This window comes from Alternaria rosae (assembly GCF_020736505.1).
Source record: "Alternaria rosae strain MPI-PUGE-AT-0040 chromosome Unknown BKA58scaffold_3, whole genome shotgun sequence".
Lineage (NCBI taxonomy): Eukaryota > Fungi > Ascomycota > Dothideomycetes > Pleosporales > Pleosporaceae > Alternaria > Alternaria rosae.
In genome coordinates, this window is record NW_025763572.1 from 1,185,213 (window position 1) to 1,205,879 (window position 20,667).

General features: G+C 53.6%; 8 protein-coding genes across 8 annotated transcripts; 5 read left to right on the top strand and 3 right to left on the bottom strand.

Annotated features, from left to right (window-relative positions):
- Window positions 1–962: 962 nt before the first annotated feature.
- Window positions 963–1,341, top strand: BKA58DRAFT_437454 (uncharacterized protein; the record flags this gene model as incomplete). Its single annotated transcript, XM_046173493.1, has 2 exons — window positions 963–1,110; window positions 1,160–1,341. 2 exons carry the CDS (start codon window positions 963–965, stop codon window positions 1,339–1,341), a joined length of 330 nt encoding a protein of 109 aa, XP_046027450.1.
- A 1,453-nt stretch (window positions 1,342–2,794) lies between these two features.
- On the top strand, window positions 2,795–4,617 carry BKA58DRAFT_122550 (uncharacterized protein). The gene is made up of 2 exons (XM_046164187.1): window positions 2,795–3,327; window positions 3,386–4,617. Exons 1-2 carry the CDS (start codon window positions 2,977–2,979, stop codon window positions 4,346–4,348), a joined length of 1,314 nt encoding a protein of 437 aa, XP_046027451.1. The 5' UTR covers window positions 2,795–2,976; the 3' UTR covers window positions 4,349–4,617.
- Window positions 4,618–4,764: 147 nt separating this feature from the next.
- On the bottom strand, window positions 4,765–5,745 carry BKA58DRAFT_454416 (uncharacterized protein; the record flags this gene model as incomplete). Its single annotated transcript, XM_046174512.1, has 3 exons — window positions 5,309–5,745; window positions 4,902–5,271; window positions 4,765–4,830 (listed from the first exon to the last, which is right to left on the bottom strand). Exons 1-3 carry the CDS (start codon window positions 5,560–5,562, stop codon window positions 4,765–4,767), a joined length of 690 nt encoding a protein of 229 aa, XP_046027452.1. The 5' UTR covers window positions 5,563–5,745.
- Window positions 5,746–6,140: 395 nt separating this feature from the next.
- Window positions 6,141–7,099, bottom strand: BKA58DRAFT_122596 (uncharacterized protein). Its single transcript, XM_046164189.1, has 2 exons — window positions 6,905–7,099; window positions 6,141–6,852 (listed from the first exon to the last, which is right to left on the bottom strand). The coding sequence occupies exons 1-2, from the start codon at window positions 6,992–6,994 to the stop codon at window positions 6,157–6,159; spliced, it is 786 nt and encodes a 261-aa protein (XP_046027453.1). The 5' UTR covers window positions 6,995–7,099; the 3' UTR covers window positions 6,141–6,156.
- Window positions 7,100–7,727: 628 nt separating this feature from the next.
- BKA58DRAFT_437458 (uncharacterized protein) lies at window positions 7,728–10,649 on the top strand (the record flags this gene model as incomplete). The annotated part of the gene is made up of 2 exons (XM_046173494.1): window positions 7,728–9,987; window positions 10,063–10,649. 2 exons carry the CDS (start codon window positions 7,728–7,730, stop codon window positions 10,647–10,649), a joined length of 2,847 nt encoding a protein of 948 aa, XP_046027454.1.
- Window positions 10,650–11,531: 882 nt separating this feature from the next.
- Window positions 11,532–13,780, bottom strand: BKA58DRAFT_122592 (uncharacterized protein). Its single transcript, XM_046164188.1, has 3 exons — window positions 13,260–13,780; window positions 13,043–13,214; window positions 11,532–12,993 (listed from the first exon to the last, which is right to left on the bottom strand). Exons 1-3 carry the CDS (start codon window positions 13,518–13,520, stop codon window positions 11,897–11,899), a joined length of 1,530 nt encoding a protein of 509 aa, XP_046027455.1. The 5' UTR covers window positions 13,521–13,780; the 3' UTR covers window positions 11,532–11,896.
- Window positions 13,781–14,713: 933 nt separating this feature from the next.
- On the top strand, window positions 14,714–15,887 carry BKA58DRAFT_379902 (uncharacterized protein). Its single transcript, XM_046169853.1, has 2 exons — window positions 14,714–15,308; window positions 15,361–15,887. The coding sequence occupies exons 1-2, from the start codon at window positions 15,049–15,051 to the stop codon at window positions 15,701–15,703; spliced, it is 603 nt and encodes a 200-aa protein (XP_046027456.1). The 5' UTR covers window positions 14,714–15,048; the 3' UTR covers window positions 15,704–15,887.
- Window positions 15,888–17,700: 1,813 nt separating this feature from the next.
- Window positions 17,701–19,737, top strand: BKA58DRAFT_122646 (uracil permease). The gene is made up of 3 exons (XM_046164190.1): window positions 17,701–18,059; window positions 18,111–18,199; window positions 18,250–19,737. Exons 1-3 carry the CDS (start codon window positions 17,891–17,893, stop codon window positions 19,675–19,677), a joined length of 1,686 nt encoding a protein of 561 aa, XP_046027457.1. The 5' UTR covers window positions 17,701–17,890; the 3' UTR covers window positions 19,678–19,737.
- The last annotated feature ends 930 nt before the right edge of the window (window positions 19,738–20,667 follow it).

Here is a 20,667-nt window from a genome sequence, read left to right on the forward strand (position 1 = left end):
CACGGAAACTCGGGATTATTGTAACCATGCGTCTCCTACTTCTCAGCTAGCGCTGGTCTCCTTTTGTATTTGGCATTTTTGCAAATTGGAAAGACTCTTGGCTTCATTGCGTATCGCAGCCGATATATTCGCTGTACATCATTTTATCATGCATTGCATGATACTCGGGCGTCTCTGGTAGGCCATTGTTCGTCGCCAAAGGGTCGTTAGGACGGACTACACTCCAATCCGACTCTCATTAAATTAAATAATAACAGAATGTTGCAGCTGACATAGCATTTTCGACGTTGAGCGTTGCGTTGAGCCATTGTGGGTTGAGACCAGTGAGGTGGGCAAGATCTATGGGGTGCGCTGCTCGCTTACATGCATTTCAACACGATATGCTGATGCACGATGTTCCCTGTTTTGTGCGCCTTGTATGACGAGAGGACAGGAGCAGTAAATGTTAATGTCATGCTTAATATATTATGTCCACGCTATGACGAACCAGGAAGCTGACAAAGACAGTGGGTTATTTCTAGGTCCTGTACTCATTACCTGTACGACTGGTCTCTCTCAAAGGATCCATGTAGTGATGATTAACCAATATCGTCAGCCTCGAGTCTGCAGACTACTGCCAGGCAGAGCCAGTCGCAGAGAAAGAACATTCGCATTCGGACTACTGCCATACGTCTGCTGTACAACACGAACGAACTACTGTGTCCACTTTGGAAAGCTATACCACATCGGATCTCGAATGCGCCCAATGCTTCCACCTTCCAGCTTTCACGGACAAGATAATCAGTAGGTGATGTTGAATCGCTAGTGCATGCTTCTGCACTGTTAGTAGGGCCCTAAAACTGGCGACATACGTGAATACAGCGGCCAGGTATAAAACATCATCTCTCCTCTTTCCACACACCCAGCACCAAGCTCTACAGATTCCTTCGATCCCCTTCAGACCAGCACCACCACCACCCACAATGCAGTTCCTCTACGCTCTTCTCCCCCTCATCCCCATCGCAGCCGCAAACGGCCGAATCCGCTTCACCTCCTTCGACCACCCTGGCTGCGCAGGTTTCGAAGAGACCTACGACCTCAATCCCGCACCAGTGAAGGGAAATTTTCCAGGTAAGGCCCAACACTCGAGCAGTGATTACATGTTCTAACAACTTGCAAGGACCCCGCGGATCTATCAATATGATAGTTACGTCTGCAGGATGCCACCTTACGCTTTACACGGGCCCCAACCAGTCGTCGCCAAATGGCGGTCCTATTAGATTCGACACTGGTGCTGCGGTTTGCTGGTCGAACGGGGGTGGGTTTGAGGATTATCTTAGTTTTGGGTATTACTGCGATTAGATGGTGCTGGGAAGAAGAGATGAGGAGGCGGATGGGTGGAGGTCGTAGTATTGCTGAGCCGCTCTTTTCTCAGTAGATCGGGGTTTGGAAAAGGAGGAGCATGGAGTAGCGGAAGTTGAAAATGTGACATGAAATGCTACTGCGACATGGACTGGTTTGCTTTTGACTTGAGACTTCATGTAGACTGCTTGAAAATACTCACCCTGTGGCCTGATTATACTGAGCTTGGAGTATACTGTAGCATCTCTAGCAGACCAGGGTTGTCGCTGTAAGATTGTGGCACTGGTAGAGACTGTTCTTCGGCTTTCGTTGATATTGAGAATATTACATGTTACGAATCGTGTCGAGTGCCCCATGTTTTCTGCGCGAGTGTGTTCGTGCGCCCGTGCTTTCCAATATGGTTCCCGCAAACTCCTGGTCAATGTTGAAGCAAGTGAGTCGCAAGCATACCTGGGCACTGTAATCTGCTGCTATAGTTTGTGAGAACCCTGGGAGAACGATGTGCAGAGGAAGGCCGTGCAGCATGATGGCGATAGAGTTCTATACGTGAACGCTATACAAAGAAACTGTTTCACTACAGTATACGGAGCGTCTAGGGGCAGACGGACGCGACAAGGTGCCCAGGTGTGGAAGACGTCTTCGTCAAGATCGTAGACTGAAGCACCGCGCAGCTGCGGCGAAGATTGTGCAGTTCAGGAACGATGGGTGCTCAAGCACTCTCGCGCGTAGACGTATCGGCACCGGCAACACGCGAAGCTCCGTACCCACTACGGGAGATTATCTTGATCGAAGTCGAAGATTATGCGCATGTTACTAAAGCGGCATAGTGCCGGTACTCGGCGGAAGCTAAGCCTGTGGACGACGGTCGCGTGTTCGTGTGAGACGCTCCACGATATCTCACAACCAACACGACTTCAGCGCGCGAAGGCGCCAATTTTCGCACATGATGCACGTATTACAGCTAGAACAGAATCTTGCTGGTCGCCGCATTCTTCACGTCCTCGGGCGCAATAAGACTTGGGACCCAGCATTGCTGTCAAAACTCTGAGATGTCAATGACGTAACTCGCAGCAAATAGAGTGCGAGCACGCGACACTAAGCAAGCAGTCACATCGGAAGGCCGGCTCCTTCTGCACCCAGCAGGGCCACGCCGCACCAAATGCCATGGCAGCGCAGCTTCGTCCGAACGTCCGCTGTCCTGTCCGTGGCTGCTGTGGCTGTTTAGTCACCCTACGCATGCCGTGCGTTCCGCTGACTTCACTATGTGCCATGTGCCCTGGCTTTAGTGTGAGATGTAGTCCTCGGCATCGGCCAGCCTTCTTGCCTGTTCCTTGATGCGAAGACTTCTGGGCTTGTCATAACTGACCCTTTTGTTCTTGAAACACCCACGAGTTCCTCACCTCTACCTTTTGCAAGTCAAAGCAGTAGGTACGATACAGTGCTGCGTCAGGGCCTCCGCGCATAGAGTCCCGGATCGACCGGCTAGCCAAACACTACCGCCATCCCTACAAATATACTCGGTTCCTCTGGGTAACCGTATTGAACTTGGAATTTCGGGAAGCATACCTATTGCTCAAACATCGCACGACCACCCATACCGCCTACACGACGCCGCCTCGCGCGTAGTCCACCACCATGGGCGCAGGAGCCTTCATAGAACCGCTTGTGGTAGTCACCCTACTCTTCGGAGGTACATGGGTAAACCGAAACACTGAATACCGCCTTATTGGTCGGCGGAGAGTATACCAAAACTCGCCGCGCTCAACTTCCCCAGATTCCGGTCGATCTAGTCCGTCGTCCAGCGCATCGCTTCTCGCCAATGTCGACGAGGAGCCCAAATGGAGGAAACGAGAGGTGGTGGTTCTGGGTATGAAGAAGGAGGTCATGAGCCCGAATACCAAGAGGTTTCAGGATTACTTCCTTAGTCGATTGCTGAAGAAGTTCCCCTTCCTTGTGGAGGCCTGGTATTGGGCGCTTATCTACTGGGTAAGTGAAGTCGCGAGTCTTGTACCTTTTATCTGCAAAAATGCTGAGTTTCTTTCAGGTGTACCAACTAGGTCGCGCATTCTCCGCAGTAACAATGGTCGAAGGCACCGTTAACGTCGCTCGCCGCCACGCCCTCCAAATCATCCACCTCGAACAGAAACTACACATCTTCCTTGAACTCGACGTTCAAGCATGGTTCCTGAAACACCCCTTCCTCCTCCACTGGACAAACCGTACATATTCCTTCATCCATATCCCAGGCACAATTCTGTTCCTGGTATGGCTCTTCTACTATACCACTACGCGCAACCGAATCGATCTTCCACTCCACAACAAGCCAATGGGCGAGGCAGATGGTAGCCCAGCAGGTCCAATGCTGTATGCTGCCAGGCGCAGAACGATGGCTACGTGCAATCTGATTGCATTCATCGTTTTCACCCTGTGGCCATGCATGCCACCGCGTCTTCTGTCCGACCCCGAAGTTCCCGGTTCCATAGGCAAAGAAGCGCGTAGCTACGGCTTCGTCGACACTGTTCACGGCGCCGAGGGCGAAAGCAGTGTATGGACGCAGAACAAGTTCTGTAACCAATATGCCGCCATGCCTTCGCTGCATTTCGGGTACTCGCTCCTCATCGGCCTCACCATAATGTCGATTCCCCTGGCTCCTCAGCACAGCCGATCCCGCACCGTTGCTCTCACCATGGGTCTGCGCATGCGTCTCCCGTCGGCCCGCCGTATGCTCTGCATCTTCTTGGGCGTTGCTTACCCTACTATTATCCTGATCGCCATTGTTGCTACGGCAAACCACTTCATCCTCGATGCCGTGGCGGGCGCCATGGTCTGTGGACTTGCATGGACAGGGAACCGGGTGTTGTTGAACCTGCTACCACTGGAGGACTACTTCCTATGGTGTGTACGCATTCACAAGCCTGCGCGCAAGGCTGTTCACTGGGACGGTGACGAGGACGAGAGTGACTATAGCCATAAGAGGTTTGGCGCTAAGGGCGTCATAGTCGACTAAGGGTTGTGAATGTAAGAGTGTGGAGGTAATACATCGGTAATGTCAAGCATTGGGTATCGGCGTCTGACCTGGGTCGGGTACTTGGGTAATGAGGGCGGCATGTTCATTTATGACTCTCTCTCTCTTCATTTTTCTTGGGGTAAACAGAATAGTTCGATACCCTTGGCTAATAAATATGTTCTTATTCGATATTTGTTTGTTTGGAAACCAGTGTCATGAGGGAAGTGTGGTACCTTATAACACTGATTGGTTTTAGTCTCATTGATCATCTTCGTACCACCCTAGGTAGTCATATTCCCATCACATGTGACGACGCCCTTTAGCCAACCTCTGCCGCGACCCCTCGTGCAACCTCCAGAAACACAGCTGTCATGCTCTCTGCCCGGTTCGAAAGAACGAGGACCCAGGCTACCCCCTCAGAGCGGAGTGCCCGTGAGCTGACTTCTCCATCCCATAATGAACGAGCAATTCATGATTTTAGTCTACAACCGCGTAGCCGTTAGCAAAACAAATTCTCAGACACAGACACACACGATGAATGAAATCCACTTACCCTTCCCCTCACCCCTCCGCCATTACAATCCAGCGGCGGTGCACTCCACAAACTCGTCCTGCACTCGCCACAACTCTTCCACGTCTCGCTGTCGTTCCAATCGCACTTGAAATCATCACCGTTATCATACGAGAATTGCAGGATACTACTTCCGTAGTCAAACGGTCCGATGAGGAAGGTGTATGGGTACCCCTTGATGCCGTGATCAACGGTGACAGTAGTGCCCTCGGCCAGAGTGTATGCCCACACGTAATCCTTATTGTTGTATACACCGCGGGCTTGGATAGTGTTGTCGGAGAGGCAGTTCTCGATGACCTGGAAGTAGAAGGGGAGGATGATGATGGCTTCGGGGTCGCCAGGGCGCGCGCTTCTGAAAGGGAGGGAAGTGAAGTTAGCATGTGTCTCACATTAGTTTGTACGTGGATGTGACTTGCTCGGTCACTGTGGGGACTTTGACGCGGTCTTCATTGTTGTCTTCAGTAGTTGCAGTTGATTCTGAGGTGGTGACGGTGGGGTTTGCGTCGGCGTCTGAGTAGAGGAGTATCTCGGTATTGTCAATGCCGAGGGCGACGATGTGGGATGGCGACGTGGGCTGCCGAGGTGCAACGACTGCGGCGGCAATGGCATTGAGGGCCAGCGACAAGACGATGAGGAGCTTCATGATGGGAAGGGAGGCTGCCGTGCTGTGGTATTTTGAGGGCTTTGAAGCACCTGCGGCAGGGATACTACAACTGTTGTTGGGAGTGGATAGCGAGCGCAGATGAGCATGGAAACAGAGTGAAAATCACCAGAGTATATATGCGTAAGGATATGTCAGATGCTCACGCGGAAACCGTATGTGAATGGGGATAGAAGAAATGCGCGTGGACCGTTGACTAGCAAACGGTCGTGGTCGTGGATTAGGTAGTATATTGCCGGTACAACATGGCGGAAGAAAGCCATTGGTGCCCATCAGATTCAGGCACACGCTGCTGCAGGGACCGAACAGTTCTGGTTCCACTCGTGAAAGTGATGGAGCTTAGTCGACAAACGAAAAGAGGACTGGAGTCCATGTCTTACATGGGAAATATTACAAAGAGTATACATAATATTGTTGTGTACATTCAACGGCACTTAGGGTATAGTTTTAAAGAGAGTACAAGCAACCACCAACGCCAAATGCGCAATGCACAGAATGCAGGTAGTGATCTAGCAACAGGACTGACATGCTGTGGTAAGAAATGATGCTATGAAAAGAGACACAAGAAAATACTCATTAACGTCTGCTGCTCCTAGTGTTGTTGCGGCTAGGCCTGTCGTCCCGACGCGATCGTTGGGGCTGGTTGTCGTATCGTCCGCCCATCTCTTCGTCTTGGACACGTCCGCCACCGTAGGTACGTTGAGGGTGGCGAACATCGTCATGCTCGTCCTCAAAGGTGTTGCGTCGCTCATCAATCTCATCGTCAAAGTCGACGTAGACAGAAGCAGGGCGCGGTCGTCGTTCTCTGGGGAGCTTGGAATCTCTGTCTGCGAGCTCCTTGGGCTTGTAGAGCTTATCGAGGTGCTCTTCGAGGAGGCGAACGTTCTTGCCGTTGGCCTTAACAGCTGCATCGGCAAGATCGCCAATGAAGGGAACAAGGCCGATGAGGAAGTCAAAGGCGACGTTGAATAGCATCATGATAAGAACGCTGGCTGGTAGTCCGCCTTCAACTTTGCACATGTTGCGAACGAGGTTCAAGGCCAAGGCGGAACCTGCGGCGTCGCCCACGGCTGGGGCAAGGCCAATGACAGAAGACCAGCCAAATCGGATTCCCATAAAGGTAAAGAGAGCGTAGTCGAGCCTGTATGCGGACTTGCGGGCTTTGGCTAGGACAACGCAATCATTCTCGGGAATATAGCTGGGAATGTCCTTCTTGACTTTCTTCATCTTGTGGGGCCTCTTTGGGTCTGGCTGCAATGCGTAATAGGGGTCCTGGAGTATACAATGAGTTTGCGCACATCAGAGCGATCAGAATTTGACTTACGTAGGGTCCGGACACGTCCTTGGACTTGTACTTTTCCATCTCCTTGCCCAACGCCTTCTTCATGGCGTACTTAGCGACCATGCCTGCCATGATGGGTGGTGTTGCTGAGGTAATTCGTGATGTAAGGGGAGTTGTATGAACACAGATATACGAGACCGTCCCAGAGGCCTTATATGTTCCTGTTGTTCGAACGGTGTCGCTTTACAGTGCGCGGTGGTGCGGCTGTCTCAAAGCGCGCGTTTTGTGTGGTTGGCCGACGGCGCTTCTCCTTGGAAAATGTGAAACGGGCGCGTCGCTGCCCTATGTATAGCTGGCGGGCGACTGGCAACGAACAAAGTATGATTTGTGCTGTGAAGAACAAGAAGGAGCGACAGAAGCGAAGACGACGGGCCTACTTATCGCATTGAGGTGCGCTGGCGGTGAGTCGCTGTAGCTGCCCAGGTCCAGGTGCCCTGATTCTGTGACGCGATCCCAGACAGGAACGTCATGGCCTGGGTCGGTCGCTCCTTCTTTCGCCTGCGCGCACAGCCACAGCCGCCACACCTGTGTCGATCGCTCTTGCCGGCAGCCACAAGGCAACTCTCCGATAGGCCTTGGACAACACATCAACAACACGTCCACCCGCTACCCCCACATTCTTCGACGTTCTTTGCGGCTGTGCAGCCTGGCAGCAAACAATCTCTCTCTCATCTAGACCCTCTCGCTACTACCCGCCGTCCGCGACGCGCGATAGCTGGCTGACTGGCGCCCGAGTGCTCCCCACCACCCTCTGCGACGCAAGCTCTCCGCGGCATGCTCGACACGGGCCAAACATACACCCACCATGACAAACACAAACAGAACATTAGTTGACTGGCTGGACGACCTCTGCGTGCGCTTCATCGTCAACCTGCCCAATGAAGAACTCCAGTCGGTGGAGCGAATATGCTTCCAGATCGAGGAAGCCCAATGGTTCTACGAAGACTTCATCCGTCCGCTCGACCCCAACAACCTGCCCTCGATGCACCTGCGCAAGTTCTCCCAGCTCATGTTCCAGCACTGCCCGCTCTTCTCCGCCTACTCGGAGGAGCTGCACCAGCAGGCCTACGAACAGTTCCTCGCCTACAAGACCCGCGTCCCGGTGCGCGGCGCCATCATGCTCAACGAGGACATGACACACGCCGTGCTGGTCAAGGGATGGAAGAAGGGCGCGAAATGGAGTTTTCCGCGCGGAAAGATCAACAAGGAAGAGACGGATCTCGACTGCGCCGTGCGCGAAGTCTGGGAGGAGACCGGCTACGATCTGCGCGAGGCTGATTTGGTCGAGCCCGACGAGCACATGAAGAAGATCACCGTCACGATGCGCGAACAAAGTATGATGCTATACGTCTTCCGCGGTGTACCCATGGATACATACTTCGAGCCGCGGACGAGGAAGGAAATCTCCAAGATCGATTGGTACAAGCTCACAGATCTGCCTACTCTGAGGCGGAAGAACCAGGTGCAGCAACAACAGGGAAACGGAAATGATCTGATCAAGGAGAGCAACTTCTACATGGTTGCGCCGTTCTTGGGGCCTCTGAGGCAATGGATAAAGCAGCAGCACAGGCTTGGGAGGCAGAGGCAACGGCACAGTGCGCATGTGGCTACGGCACCAGTGGCAGGGACTGATGATGAAGACGTTCAGAACACGCTCTACGAGACTACGGTCAATCAAGCAGCACCTCTCACCGACGCCCAGGTCGCCGACAACTTTGCGGAGATGGTGGCCCGGTTAGGTCGCGGACACCGTCCGAGCGACTCCTTACCCGAGTTATCAAACGAGCATCAGGCACCACAACAGAGTCAAGACCCAGCGGAGGCACTCAAGCGTCTACTCAGCGTGGGCATGCAACCACCGCCGGTGGAGGCCCCCAGCCAACCACCACCCCAAGGAAACCCGCTCTTGGCTCTATTTAAGCAGGGCAACAACCAGCATGCAGGAAACCAACAACCTCGGACGCCCTTTGAGCAGATGATGCCTCCACCCATGCAGCCGTCAAGTCCCCATGGCCAGCATGGTCCACGGCCACCGCAGATGGGCAACATGGGGCCACCACCACCCTTCTTCTCACCACACCAGGGCATGCCTTTCCGAGGGCACCCAGGCCACATGAACGGAATGCAACCACCACCGCCACATATGTCGCCTCATTTCATGCATCAACAACCGCAGCCGCAGCAGCAGCAGCAGCAGTCAATGTTTCCACCTCAGCCACCAAACATGCAGCAAGCGTTTGATCAGCGCAATCCGCGGCCCCAATTCCAAGAGATGGGTGATTCACAGTTCGCAGGCGGAAATGGAAGACCAGCGATACCATCTGCGTCCAACTTGCCCGCACCAAACCTGAATGCGCATGCACTCGGATTGCTGAATTCGTTCAAGAATGAGAATCAGCAACCTACTTTCCCACCGTCGCCTCAAACTACAATCGCCGCTCCGTTGCACCGAAGCTCGCAAACGACGCCTAGGATACAGCATCCGCTACCTCAACACAGGCCGCATGGCCTTGTATCGCCACAAGCTCAATTCGTTCCTAGTCCGCCGCAGTTTCAGTCACCTCCCATCAGCTCGAGCTTCGAGCCTGAACAGCCAAAGCCAAGAAACGCTCATCAAGATTCATTATTGAATCTGTTCCGACCCACCCCACCACTGGCAAGCCCGGATCCCGCACCTGCAGAGCTGTCTGCGCTCCCAACAACACCAGGCTATGTGTCCGCGCAACCTGTCGCAGACCTGTCTAGACAGCCCAATGCCGCTCTTCTTGCCGTCTTCAATGCTCCGCCTAGTAAGACCAATATGACGTCCGCTACTGTGAGCGGGCCAGTAAACGCGCCAGACTTCGATACCATGAAGAAGAACAGGCAGCCGACGAACAGCAGTTCACGCGGACCCTCGCCAGCCACAAACATGCCTTTCATGCCTCAGCAGATACTCAAACGTGGGCCGCAAGCTTCGCCTCAACCTGCACCACCGGCCGAGGTCTCTGGATCACCGCGAATTGCTTTCCAGCCCCAGATTCTGAAGAGACCCCAACAACAGTCAAAATCGCCAGGGCCAGCAGGTATGTTTATCCCCCTGCGCCTGCCTATTTTTGACCGAATGGCAGAGCCCGCAGATGAGACTAACAGTTCTTTAGGTCCAGGAGAGAAGACTACCCCGCATGCACAAGGCTTGCTAGACATGTTCAAGGGATCCTCACCGAAACCTCCACCAACCCTACCAGCAGTATTGCCGTCTCGATCACCCGTCCCTCCGCCCATCTCTGGCATGGACCGTCGCGAATCCGTTCCCTCGGAGCAGAAGAACGCATTGCTCTCGCTCTTCGGCAACAAACCGTCTCCATCTCCAAAACCCCAGATGCAGAGCCCAATACCACCGGCCCGATCACCTCTCCCGCCGACTCCCAAGACGTCCATGTCCGGCCTTGTCAGCCCTGTCAGTCCGCTGCCAGCAAACGGCAGTGTGAGTGCAACTAGTCCAGAAGGAATGGCGAACAGAAGTCGCATCAGCAGCATTGGAGACGGGAAAGCGCCTAGCATCGTAATACCGCCAACAAGTCATCCAGCCGACACAGGCATCAGTCTAGATCAGAACGATGGTGTCAGTCTAGCCGGGTTGGGTGCCAGTCAAGCCAGAGCAGGAAGCGCAAGCGGAGGCAGGAGTCCCGTCGATAAGAGTTTCTTGCTGGGCTTCTTGGAAGATGTGGCTAGACGTGGGCGCTAAACGGTATTCTCTGTTCCATTATTGCATGGTCTTGGGCGTTTGTGCATTTTAGGGCGGATTATGAGTTATTCAGGATTAGCTGGCCGGACAGCTATTAGGATTATGCGTCCAGATCAATCGGGTTATGATCTATTGAGATGGCCTGGACATTATTTGCTTAGTGGAAGTGTGTACGGTTAGCAAAACACGAGTAAGAATCCATAGGACGCTCTCAAACTCTACGGGATAATCTCCGAACAATCCCTCTCTCACACCTTGTCTCTCTTGGCCTCCGCCAAATGTATCTGCTACCCGCATCTCATCTAACAACTCCAACGCAAGCGCTCAACTTTCCCGTCCGCGGCCTTGTCGTCCGCACCGCAGTCCCATCCCGCGGACTCCATTTCCGCATTCCATGGCAATCATCTCATGAACCCCAGACACACCTGAAACGCGTCCCCGCTTTGTCAACCTACCGACCGGACGTCATGCTATTCTATGCTAACGCCCTCTATGTCAGCACAAAGCGTCTCAGCTAGTCAAATACCCTCGGCATATCGGTTACCGGTTATCTGATCGGCGTGACGTCCCTGCCACTACCCTGGTCTTCGGCTTGGTAAATGCGAGATCGTGCCAAGTCGGAGGTTATGAGCTTATTTTTCGGGAGGTGGGGGGTGGGTGGAAGTGAAGGTGATCCGGGTGCCTGTATTAGGAGTATGTACACTGACACACGAGCCTGATGTATGCTGTCATCGTGCTATTTGTGACGATGGTGGGGATTTAGTTGGGATGGGCTACGTCACGCATACACGGATTCACTTGAGCACAGATACGGGGAACGAAACATGGCAATGGGTTCTTCAGATGAAGAAGGAAACCCGAATTTGTTGGTTATTACTAAGTAGATGGCGAGAGGAAGATGGCTCTACGGGATATTTGGATAGCTCAAGCTGATAAAGGACAAAAGATTGCAATGTACAAAAGGATAGATAGATAGCGCAGAAGACTTCGGTCTTTGGAACAGGGTTGAGTGGAAACAAGAAGTTTGTTATAGTTGACTGGTTCCTTCCTGGGTTCCGGTGGTGAACTGCTTGTCTGTTTGTTTGCCGTCCTGTTTTGCCCCAAGCTCCAAGTTCCCCCTACTGCCGCGCTCGGAAATGCAAGAAACCATGCTGATGCTGGAGAAGTGACGACGCTGACGGGGTACTGGTAAGGAAATATGACTTGATTGTACAGGTTAGACACGAAGTGGTTAAGCACAACGGCGCTCATAGTGCGACATTGTCTCGTCCCCTGTCCAAGATCTCAGAGGGGACAGCACTGCGTGTGCTGAAGCGCACTTCAGTGCCCGGATGTGCCTTGAAGATGGGGGCCGTCGTCTGCGTGTCGTGTCTCTGGTGCTTGATGTCCCTTCCTACTAGACCGCTCTTGCTGCCATTGCGGCTCAGACCCGCAGCACTCGGTTGCCTGGTTATGCCACTTGCGTTCTTGGGAACGGAGGATGGTAGGGCCGGCATCTCGGGAACCTCATCTTCAGAGTATGTGGTGGACTGCGTCATGCGGAATTGCTGCTTGAGACGTTGTTCCTCGACGCGGTTGGACTGCTGGTTCACCCAAGAGTCGACAGTGCGGAAACGAGGAACGGAGGATCGCGTCGTCATGAAGCTATCACGGCCAAGGGGCTGGGTGGCAGTGTCGCGAGTAGGGTCGTGCGGAGTTTGAGGGGCTTGGGAGTTTGTCCAGCTGAATCGGCTAGCCATGCCACCACTGGCAGCAGCGGCTGCCGCCGACGCACCACCGAAACCGGGTCGTTGGGAGATTGAAGGACGGTTTGATAAAAATTGACGGAATGATGGAGGAGGAGGGAGGTTTCTAGTCTGCTCCTGGGGTTCAGGGTAGCGCAGCGACTCTTCGTCACCATCCAAGGACCTAGTGTTGCGAGTCGAGTTACTTTGCCGTCGACCCTCTATGGGCAGAAGAGGTGATGAAGGCGTTGCACTATCGTTTCGACGATGCGAGTTTGCACGCGACGGTGTGTCATCGTAGAAGCTCATGTTTCCATCCCGAGTTGGGGGCTGGTTGAAGCTGTCACTTCGCTCGAGGTCTCGCAATCGTTTCTGCGAAGAGAGCGAACTAGATCGTACAGGTGCGACCGTCGGTTGAGGCGCGCGGAACGAATCTTTCATGCCATACGCGTATTCATCATCATCAAACTGCTTCTTATCCTGGCCGTATCTTGATGGTGGAGGTGGGGAACTGCGACGGAGCTGCTGCTTGCCTTGCTGAATTACGTCCTTGAATGTAAGGCCTCGTTTCTTCATTGTGTACATGGCGAGAACGACCATGACAATGATGATAGTCGCACCTAGAACATGTCAGTGTACGTTTAAAGGAACACGACGACTTCAACGTACCAATTGAACCAGCAGCAATGAGCAGGTGCTCAGTCGTCTGAGAGATGGGCCGGTCATGATGGGGTTTGGGTGGTGGCATGGCGATAACGATGGTCTCGGTAGGGTCACTCTCGGCCAAAGCAGGTGCCGTAGCCTCTGGCTCCAGACCACTGAGAGTCATTGTAATCAACATCTGCTCTTGTTAGTCAAGTCCATATTTCGGCGAGATGCCGCTTACTGCTGCAGTTCCGGACGGTCTCGTAAGCGAAGGTGTTGTCATAGACGTCATGGTCGGGTTCTCGGGGTAATCGTCGTCGTCAGAGTCGCTGTCGTAGTCTCCATCTGTAGGGCTTGGCTCCTGACGTCTTGCTCGTGATAGTCGGTTCAGTGTGGGCGTAGGCTCGTCTGCGACCAACTCAATCTCATTCTCCACACCGTCTCTTTCCACTACGACATAATCCACCTTGTCGTAAACTCCACGGCGCCATGGAGCGGGCATTGCGTTCGGTATGCGATGGCGTCAAATGGGGAAACCCCTCTCAATCTTCCAGCCTCTCGATTTCTCCACCAGACATAATCCGCAAACTCGTCCAGCGATGTAAGGTCGTCGTGATTGAAAGTAGTGTTTGAGTCGAAAGCCTGTAGGACCGCGACCAGCGTAGTCGGTAGGAGAGGGTGGCGAGCGAATGTATGTAAGTGATTAGCAACAAGCCGGCCTGCGGAACGAAGGACAGAAGGGAAAGCAAAGTCAGCAAAGGTGCAACGAAAGGCTGGGCGAACGCTCAAGACGAGACACGTTCATGCGAATAGCGGGAGGGGTGGGATATGAGCACGCATGAATGACACTAGTAGTGAGTCGCTGCTGGTCCCATGTCGGTTTGGGGAGACGCGAAGATGTGGATGCGCCGCTATGATCATTACGGAGTGTTTAGCAGCAATTGCGATGCCGGCAGTGATCCAAATGGCGAGATTTCATAACCCTGAGTGCGCTTAATTACCCTCAATGGGGTAAGATGTGCCATGATCGAGAACAAAATGCTCGTGCAAGGTTTGGGGGGCTGTCTTAAAGTCGTCTCAGGGCGCCATGGTCAGGTTTCAGCTCCCGTTTCCGGGGACGATCAAACGCCACAGGGGTCGCGTCGTGAGACCGACGACCGATGTACAGATATTGGATGTGTAAAGCCCAATGTGAGGTTCAGGAGAGCTTAATCCTTTTGATAATTCCCCGCATATTACAAGAGGCTCTAGGATTCGGCGAAATGCGCAGGGTGTCGTACAGCCTGCAGATGACGACAAGCCACACTTGGTCCGCGGGCTGCAGAGCCTGCTGCGCCTCGGATGGCGTGGAATGCTCTTGGGCTCCACAATGTGCCTTTTCCGGTAGCGCGATGCGGCGGTGCTGGGGACCAGGCTCTTGCGAAAACCCGGCCGAGGCCAATCTCTTGGGTGGACAAGAGGCACACAGTGTTTCGCAAGAAGGTTTGGTGGGTTGCGGAAGAGAGTGTTTCCTGAGGCTAGGCAAGCCTGCCTTGCTGCGATCGCTCTCCAGGATGGTCAGTACATCTCAATTGGAAACAATAAAAGGCAAGTCGCATTACGTCAACATGGGCAGCGCTCGAAAAGCGCATCGCTAAGAATTGCACGACGGATGATGCGGCGTTGAGTCGTGGGCGGTTCGCTCGCGCCGAACTGGCCGTGGCTGCCGGACGAGCTTGACCTCTGGGTGGCTGAGGCTGAGTGCAGCCCGAGTTCGCTGAGTGTGCGGTGCTCCGCCCCCAAAGACGCGATGGATTTGTTCAGTCATCGGATCTGGTAGTCAGCAGATCTTGTTGGGTGCTGCGGCAGTAGGCGGGCAGTATAAGACTCTGATGTTCGTGTTGTGACGCTCTTGTCTCATTCACACATCAACGCGTATCCCGTATCCCGTACTCGCCCCCAATCTTACGTCAACCACCCCTCAATCGACCCCTCATCAGCGCAACACCAGCGTCTAATCACCTTTCCTGACCTACAAACACACAAGCATCATGTCTGGCCCGTACGATCAATACAACCAGGGTTACCAGCAATACCCGCCTCAAGGCCAATACCCTCCCCAACAACAAGGCTGGGGACCACAAGGTGGTTACCAGCAACAAGGCCACCCGCCTCAACAAGGCCAGGGCTACTACGACCAGCAACAGCAGGGCTACCAGCAGCAAGGCTATAACCAGCAGTATGGTGCGCCTACTCACGGCGGCTTCCAGCATGGGCAGCAAGTAGCGCCATACGACCAGCAACAGCAAGGGTAAGAGAGGATGCTTTGCGACGCAGCAATTTGTGTACTGATTCGATCACAGATACGGCCAGCAACAACAATATCCTCCACAAGGCCAATACCCTGGTCAAGCGCCATCAGGACAGTTCCCGCAGCAAGGCGCATATGCCGCAGACCAGTACCCACAGGGCCACAATGCCTACGGCCAGCCGCAGCAAGGACAGCAGTACGGCGCCACAGACCCCAATATGCAGGCTGAAGGCGACCGAGGCCTCATGGGTGCTCTAGGTGGCGGTGCAGCTGGCTACTTCGGAGGCAACAAGATGGGCGGTCACGGCATTATTGGTGCCATAGCAGGTTCCATCCTTGGCTCAAAGTTGGAGGACAAGCACAAGAAGCCCAAGCACGGCAACGGCTACCACTAGAAGGGCAAGACAAGAACGAAGTCTTTGGGTTAATGTCTTTTGTTTTAGTTTAGTAATGGGTGGCTTGCTCTCTTTCACGGCGCTTTGAATGACCGTTACGACTTTGGGGTGTTGGGTATGCGCATTAGGCATCTCTAGAATGAACGGTAGTCACGAATCAATACATTTCTGATAGACGCTACGATCTCTCCACTTGCACATCAAAGCGAAACAGTCTTGGACGCTCCAGCGTAAACGTCATGTCTAGAACTGTGGCCTTGTGGACGGGAAATTACATCGAGCGGGCGTTGAAACACGCCAATGTGCGAAACAACCTCACTCAGCCAGGCTGCATATTTGGGGCATTTTCCAACGGCCCGATAGTCGAGCAGCCCCAGCCGGCGTATATTGTTTGATGGACGCGCAACAATCTCGACATGGTGTATCGACTTCAGCCATTGTTCGGTGGATGTTTCCGATCTGCGCGTTCATGGTGAGATGGTGGTTGTAAACACGCAAGGCATAGAACATCTTGGCTTCCGCTCGGTATTGGAAACAACGGAGATTCTGATGGCATCTGAGATGCTGGGTGTCCGAAGGTCCGAGGGTGTTGAAGGGTCGGATCGTGTTGTCCTTCAGCCACGTGACGGTTTTTGGGAAAACCTCGGGAGTTGACACGCTTAGGAAGGAGCTATGGTTTATCAACTCGCCAAGGGACTACCGTGTGACTACGTGCCTTCTGTTAACGATAATCGGCTCCCTTGACGCATCGGTTAGTGTATCTTACTCCCGTTGCACACGTGCACTGCCATCAGCCTGTTGTTTGTGCCATAGGAAGATTTAACAACATGTAGGACCAGTTCAGTGTATGCGAAAAGTACTGCCATGCAATATCCACACTCCGCACGGCGTCGCCGAACCCACCTGTGGTGATGCGAGCCGTCGGACAGCTCGAAGAGGTATACGAGTCCGGAAGAATTTGAGGCTGGCGAAGTCGGCCTGCGCGGTGTCTTTCAGCGCGCAAGAGGCATGTACAAGCGCATGACCATGCGAGTTCTTGCCAACGGTAGTGGGATTGGCAAGCCGAAGTTCACAGCTGAGCCTTGAGGCAGGGAAGCTGGCGGGTGAGGTATGTTATAAGCAACCCGACGGTTTACTCGATGACATCGAGTAAACTGGATACGGCGGCCGCTGAGTGGCTGGGGCGGCGCCCCGTTAATACCCCACATTGCCTTTATCTCCCTACCGCAGAAGCGCTATTCCTTCCCTGCCATAGCACCCCAACTAACCATCCCAAGCGAACGCAGAGACGCAACCTCGAGCCATCATGGCGTCGGATGCTGCGAGATAGAGAGTTTCTCCGGGCCCAGGGACGTGGTGACATGTTTCTATCGAGTCAAAGAGGAGCGAAATCTCTGTCCGCAGGGCTCCTATCGCGGAGATAGCTGTGCAGACGTGCATGGTCCCCAAGACATCTGTACACACCCTGGACGGGCACGCGATACCGTTGTTACGATGGCGCTGCGTCATCCGCGGAAATCCACCCACTTGTCTTGCCATCCTTCGCACGCCCAGAACCCAAATTCTGCAAAGTCTGCATCTTCATCCTCGGAGACTATGCAGGGTGCAGATGCGAATCACTCAGGCTGGTCGTCGGGATGTTTAGTGGCGCAATTGCAGCGACCATCTTGGTGGAGCTCACCGCGTGGGCTATCGCAACTTGAAGATAAGGCTACCGGAACGGCCCTACCAGTCAACCACCACAACCATGAAGCGTTCCGATGCGGAGGCACATTAGCATCTAGGCGTGGAGTGGACCCAGGGTAGATCTTGCGGTGCGCGAAGTAGTTCCTGATATTTAAGATGGAGCATGCCCCAGATAGGAGGAGCCTCAGCGGTCATCGTCAACACTCGGTCACGCAGTAGTGCGCCTATCTAGTCCACTCTTTCATAACACACAAGTACTCCCAGACGCCACCCATCGTGGATTCTGAACGTCAGCCACTCCTCCCCCAACAACCCTCACCTAGTCTAGGCGTACCAAGACCTTCACTCGCTTCTGATAGCACCCCACGTCATCCGAGCGGGGATCTTGAATCCTACCAAGCAGCGGCTTCGAGCAGCCGAAGCGAAAGCTTCATAAGGCCTGTTGCAACCTCGACTCATCACCATTCCAGCGACGAGGGATTCTTCTCCTACAGCCTCATCATGGAGAAAGTCAAGAACTCAAAGGTCGCATACTGGGCCGATAAGCTCGCCGTGGAGAGCGAGCCCAACCTCACCACTGCGCAGCTTATGCTCTTCAACCACGACCTGAAGCCTGTTGAGCCCGAGCGTCGTCAATGGGGCGCTTGGAATTTTGTGGGCTTTTGGGTCGGTACGTCAAACATCTCCAAAGTAACGACAGACTTGGGCTAATATTGTGCAGCCGACTCGTTCAACATCAACACTTGGATGATTTCATCCGCAAACATTGTCGACGGTCTTTCATGGTGGCAATCTTGGATATGTGTCTGGGTATGGAAACTAGTATTTGGCCATGCAGGCATTCGCTGACTTCGTGATAGCTTGGCTACTCTATCGCTGCCTGTTTCGTCTGCATGACTGGTCGTATCGGTGCGACATACCACATCTCCTTCCCCGTTGTCAACCGCTCATCCTTCGGTGTCTGGGGAGCGTTATGGCCTGTCTTCAACCGTGCAGCTATGGCTAGTATCTGGTACGGCGTACAAGCATGGATTGGCGGTACTTGTGTTCGTCTGATGATCCGCGCCATCTGGAACAACTGGCGAGACTCTGAGGGTCCCGGTTCAGGTGGCATCACCAACGGTATCCCCAGCTCCGGCACGACCACCGTTGCCTTTGTGTCCTTCTTCCTATTCTGGGCTGGATCGCTACCCTTCATCTACCCGCCAGTACACAAGATCCGCCACCTGTTTACCGTAAAGGCCTATGTTGTTCCGACTGCTGGCGTCGCCTTCTTTATCTGGGCCGTTGTGCGTGCGAAGGGATTGGGCCCGATTGTCCACCAACAAGGTACACTTAGCGGATCTGCGCTTGGTTGGATGATGGTCCGCGGAATCATGAGTGCCATTGCGAACTTCGCTACCTTGATCGTCAACGACCCCGATTTTGCTCGTTTTGCGAAGAAGCCATCGGACGCCTTCCTTCCGCAACTGCTCACTATCCCCATTGGATTTGCCATCACCTCGTTCATCGGTATCATCGTCTCATCGTCATCTACTGTCATCTTTGGCGAGGCCATCTGGGATCCTTTGAAATTGCTAGAGTCTTTCCTGAACGAGGGTGGCTCAGCACAACGTTTCGGTGTCTTCTGCATCGCCGCAGCCTTTGCACTCGCCCAACTCGGAACCAACATCGCAGCGAACTCCATCAGTGCTGGAACTGATATGACAGCACTTGCGCCCCGATGGATAAGTATCAGACGTGGTGGATACATCTGCGCGCTCGTCGGTCTGGTCATGTGCCCGTGGAACCTCCTCTCCGACACCAACAACTTCACAACCTACCTCTCCGCCTACTCTGTCTTCCTCTCCTCCATTGCAGGTGTCATGATCTGCGACTACTACATCGTCCGAAAAGGCTACCTCCAGATCAAAGATCTATACTCCGGGAAGAAGACGGGCCCCTACTACTACACCCTTGGATTCCACTGGCGCGGCTACGCAGCTTACATTGCCGGTATCCTCATCAACGTCGTTGGTTTTGCAGGAGCCATCGGTCGTGATGTGCCTATTGGCGCAAAGCGCATCTACGACCTCAACTTCTTTGCCGGCTTCCTGGTCGCAAGCATTACATACTGGGCGCTTTGCAAGATCAGCCCTATCCCGGCGACCAGCGACGTCTGGATGGAAGTCGGCGATGAGATCACGGACATCAGTGTCGCCTACACCGATAGCGATGCTGATCGTTACGATGAAGAAATCATGCATGGTGGAGACGGAAAGGGGGTTGAAGCGTCGAAGAACTTTTAGGTCATCCGTTGTTATTACGTTGGAGCGCTTATGTTTTTTACTTGCAAAGTTTGGACAGGGTGAGAGATACCAGACCACGCCTTGGGTCACAGTCGTTTTCGCAATGATTTCCCACTTTACTATTTTGCTCTTTGCACTCTTTGTGTCATGTGGAGGTGATGAAACTCGCAAAGTGCTAAGAAAGGCCCGGTGGTAGGCCCACTGCACTGAGCTAGCGTGTCGGCTAGCGCCTCCGCCTGGTGCTTGTGCTGACACCTCCAGTGCACTTTCGCGACTTCCATCACTTTAATCATCGCTTTTATGAGGTCATCGGGGGTCTTTGCTTCGTACTCCATAGATGGCAGGTCGCATTCAAGCCACGCCTCGCTATTACGGAGTGCACCAAGACGCATCCTGCACGCGGCATTCAAACCTCAGACAGGTGCCGGTCATTAGCACGGTTGCGCAGCCAACATGAACTTCGCCTGCGAAGACAATTATGAAGATGCTCTTTATCTTAAACTGTGAGGTTCATTCAGCGAAAATCAATTACAGACCCAAGCCAATACGCCATTGTAAGACTACCGACCGGGTGTTCAGATGATTTGTCGCTGCACCCATTCGCAACGAGCACCTGAAGCGACACCCCCATCAAAATTTCTCTCCACTGCTACCGACGCCTCTTCCGCTTCCCATATGGCTTGCATCTGCATATTCCAGAACATCGTCACTTACACGACAACACATGCGCCATTCACCTTGTGCCTCGTCACGCCGCACATCCCCACCTTCGCGTGCAGATTAAACATCCGGGGTACCGCTCGCGTTCCCATCATCTTCCCGATCTGGCTCGGGACCCAAGAGCCGACATGGAGGCTCACTCGCTAGCGAAGCACGTATAGTGCTGTGCAGCCAATGGTGTTTAACCGGTCCGGGCACAGCATCTTTGCATATTACGTGGATATTGAGGTAGTACTATCGCGTTTGTGTGAAGTGGGCGCGACAAGGCCT

Coding starts and splice junctions, on each gene's coding strand:
- BKA58DRAFT_122592 (XM_046164188.1), bottom strand. CDS start 13,520: ATGCCCGCTCCATGGCGCCGTGGAGTTTACGACAAGGTGGATTATGTC. Junction 13,215..13,259: donor GACCGTCCGGAACTGCAGCA/GTAAGCGGCATC, acceptor TAACAAGAGCAG/ATGTTGATTACAATGACTCT. Junction 12,994..13,042: donor CATTGCTGCTGGTTCAATTG/GTACGTTGAAGT, acceptor GACATGTTCTAG/GTGCGACTATCATCATTGTC.
- BKA58DRAFT_122596 (XM_046164189.1), bottom strand. CDS start 6,994: ATGGCAGGCATGGTCGCTAAGTACGCCATGAAGAAGGCGTTGGGCAAG. Junction 6,853..6,904: donor AGGACGTGTCCGGACCCTAC/GTAAGTCAAATT, acceptor TGTATACTCCAG/GACCCCTATTACGCATTGCA.
- BKA58DRAFT_379902 (XM_046169853.1), top strand. CDS start 15,049: ATGTCTGGCCCGTACGATCAATACAACCAGGGTTACCAGCAATACCCG. Junction 15,309..15,360: donor TACGACCAGCAACAGCAAGG/GTAAGAGAGGAT, acceptor ATTCGATCACAG/ATACGGCCAGCAACAACAAT.
- BKA58DRAFT_122550 (XM_046164187.1), top strand. CDS start 2,977: ATGGGCGCAGGAGCCTTCATAGAACCGCTTGTGGTAGTCACCCTACTC. Junction 3,328..3,385: donor ATTGGGCGCTTATCTACTGG/GTAAGTGAAGTC, acceptor AGTTTCTTTCAG/GTGTACCAACTAGGTCGCGC.
- BKA58DRAFT_122646 (XM_046164190.1), top strand. CDS start 17,891: ATGGAGAAAGTCAAGAACTCAAAGGTCGCATACTGGGCCGATAAGCTC. Junction 18,060..18,110: donor TTTTGTGGGCTTTTGGGTCG/GTACGTCAAACA, acceptor AATATTGTGCAG/CCGACTCGTTCAACATCAAC. Junction 18,200..18,249: donor AATCTTGGATATGTGTCTGG/GTATGGAAACTA, acceptor ACTTCGTGATAG/CTTGGCTACTCTATCGCTGC.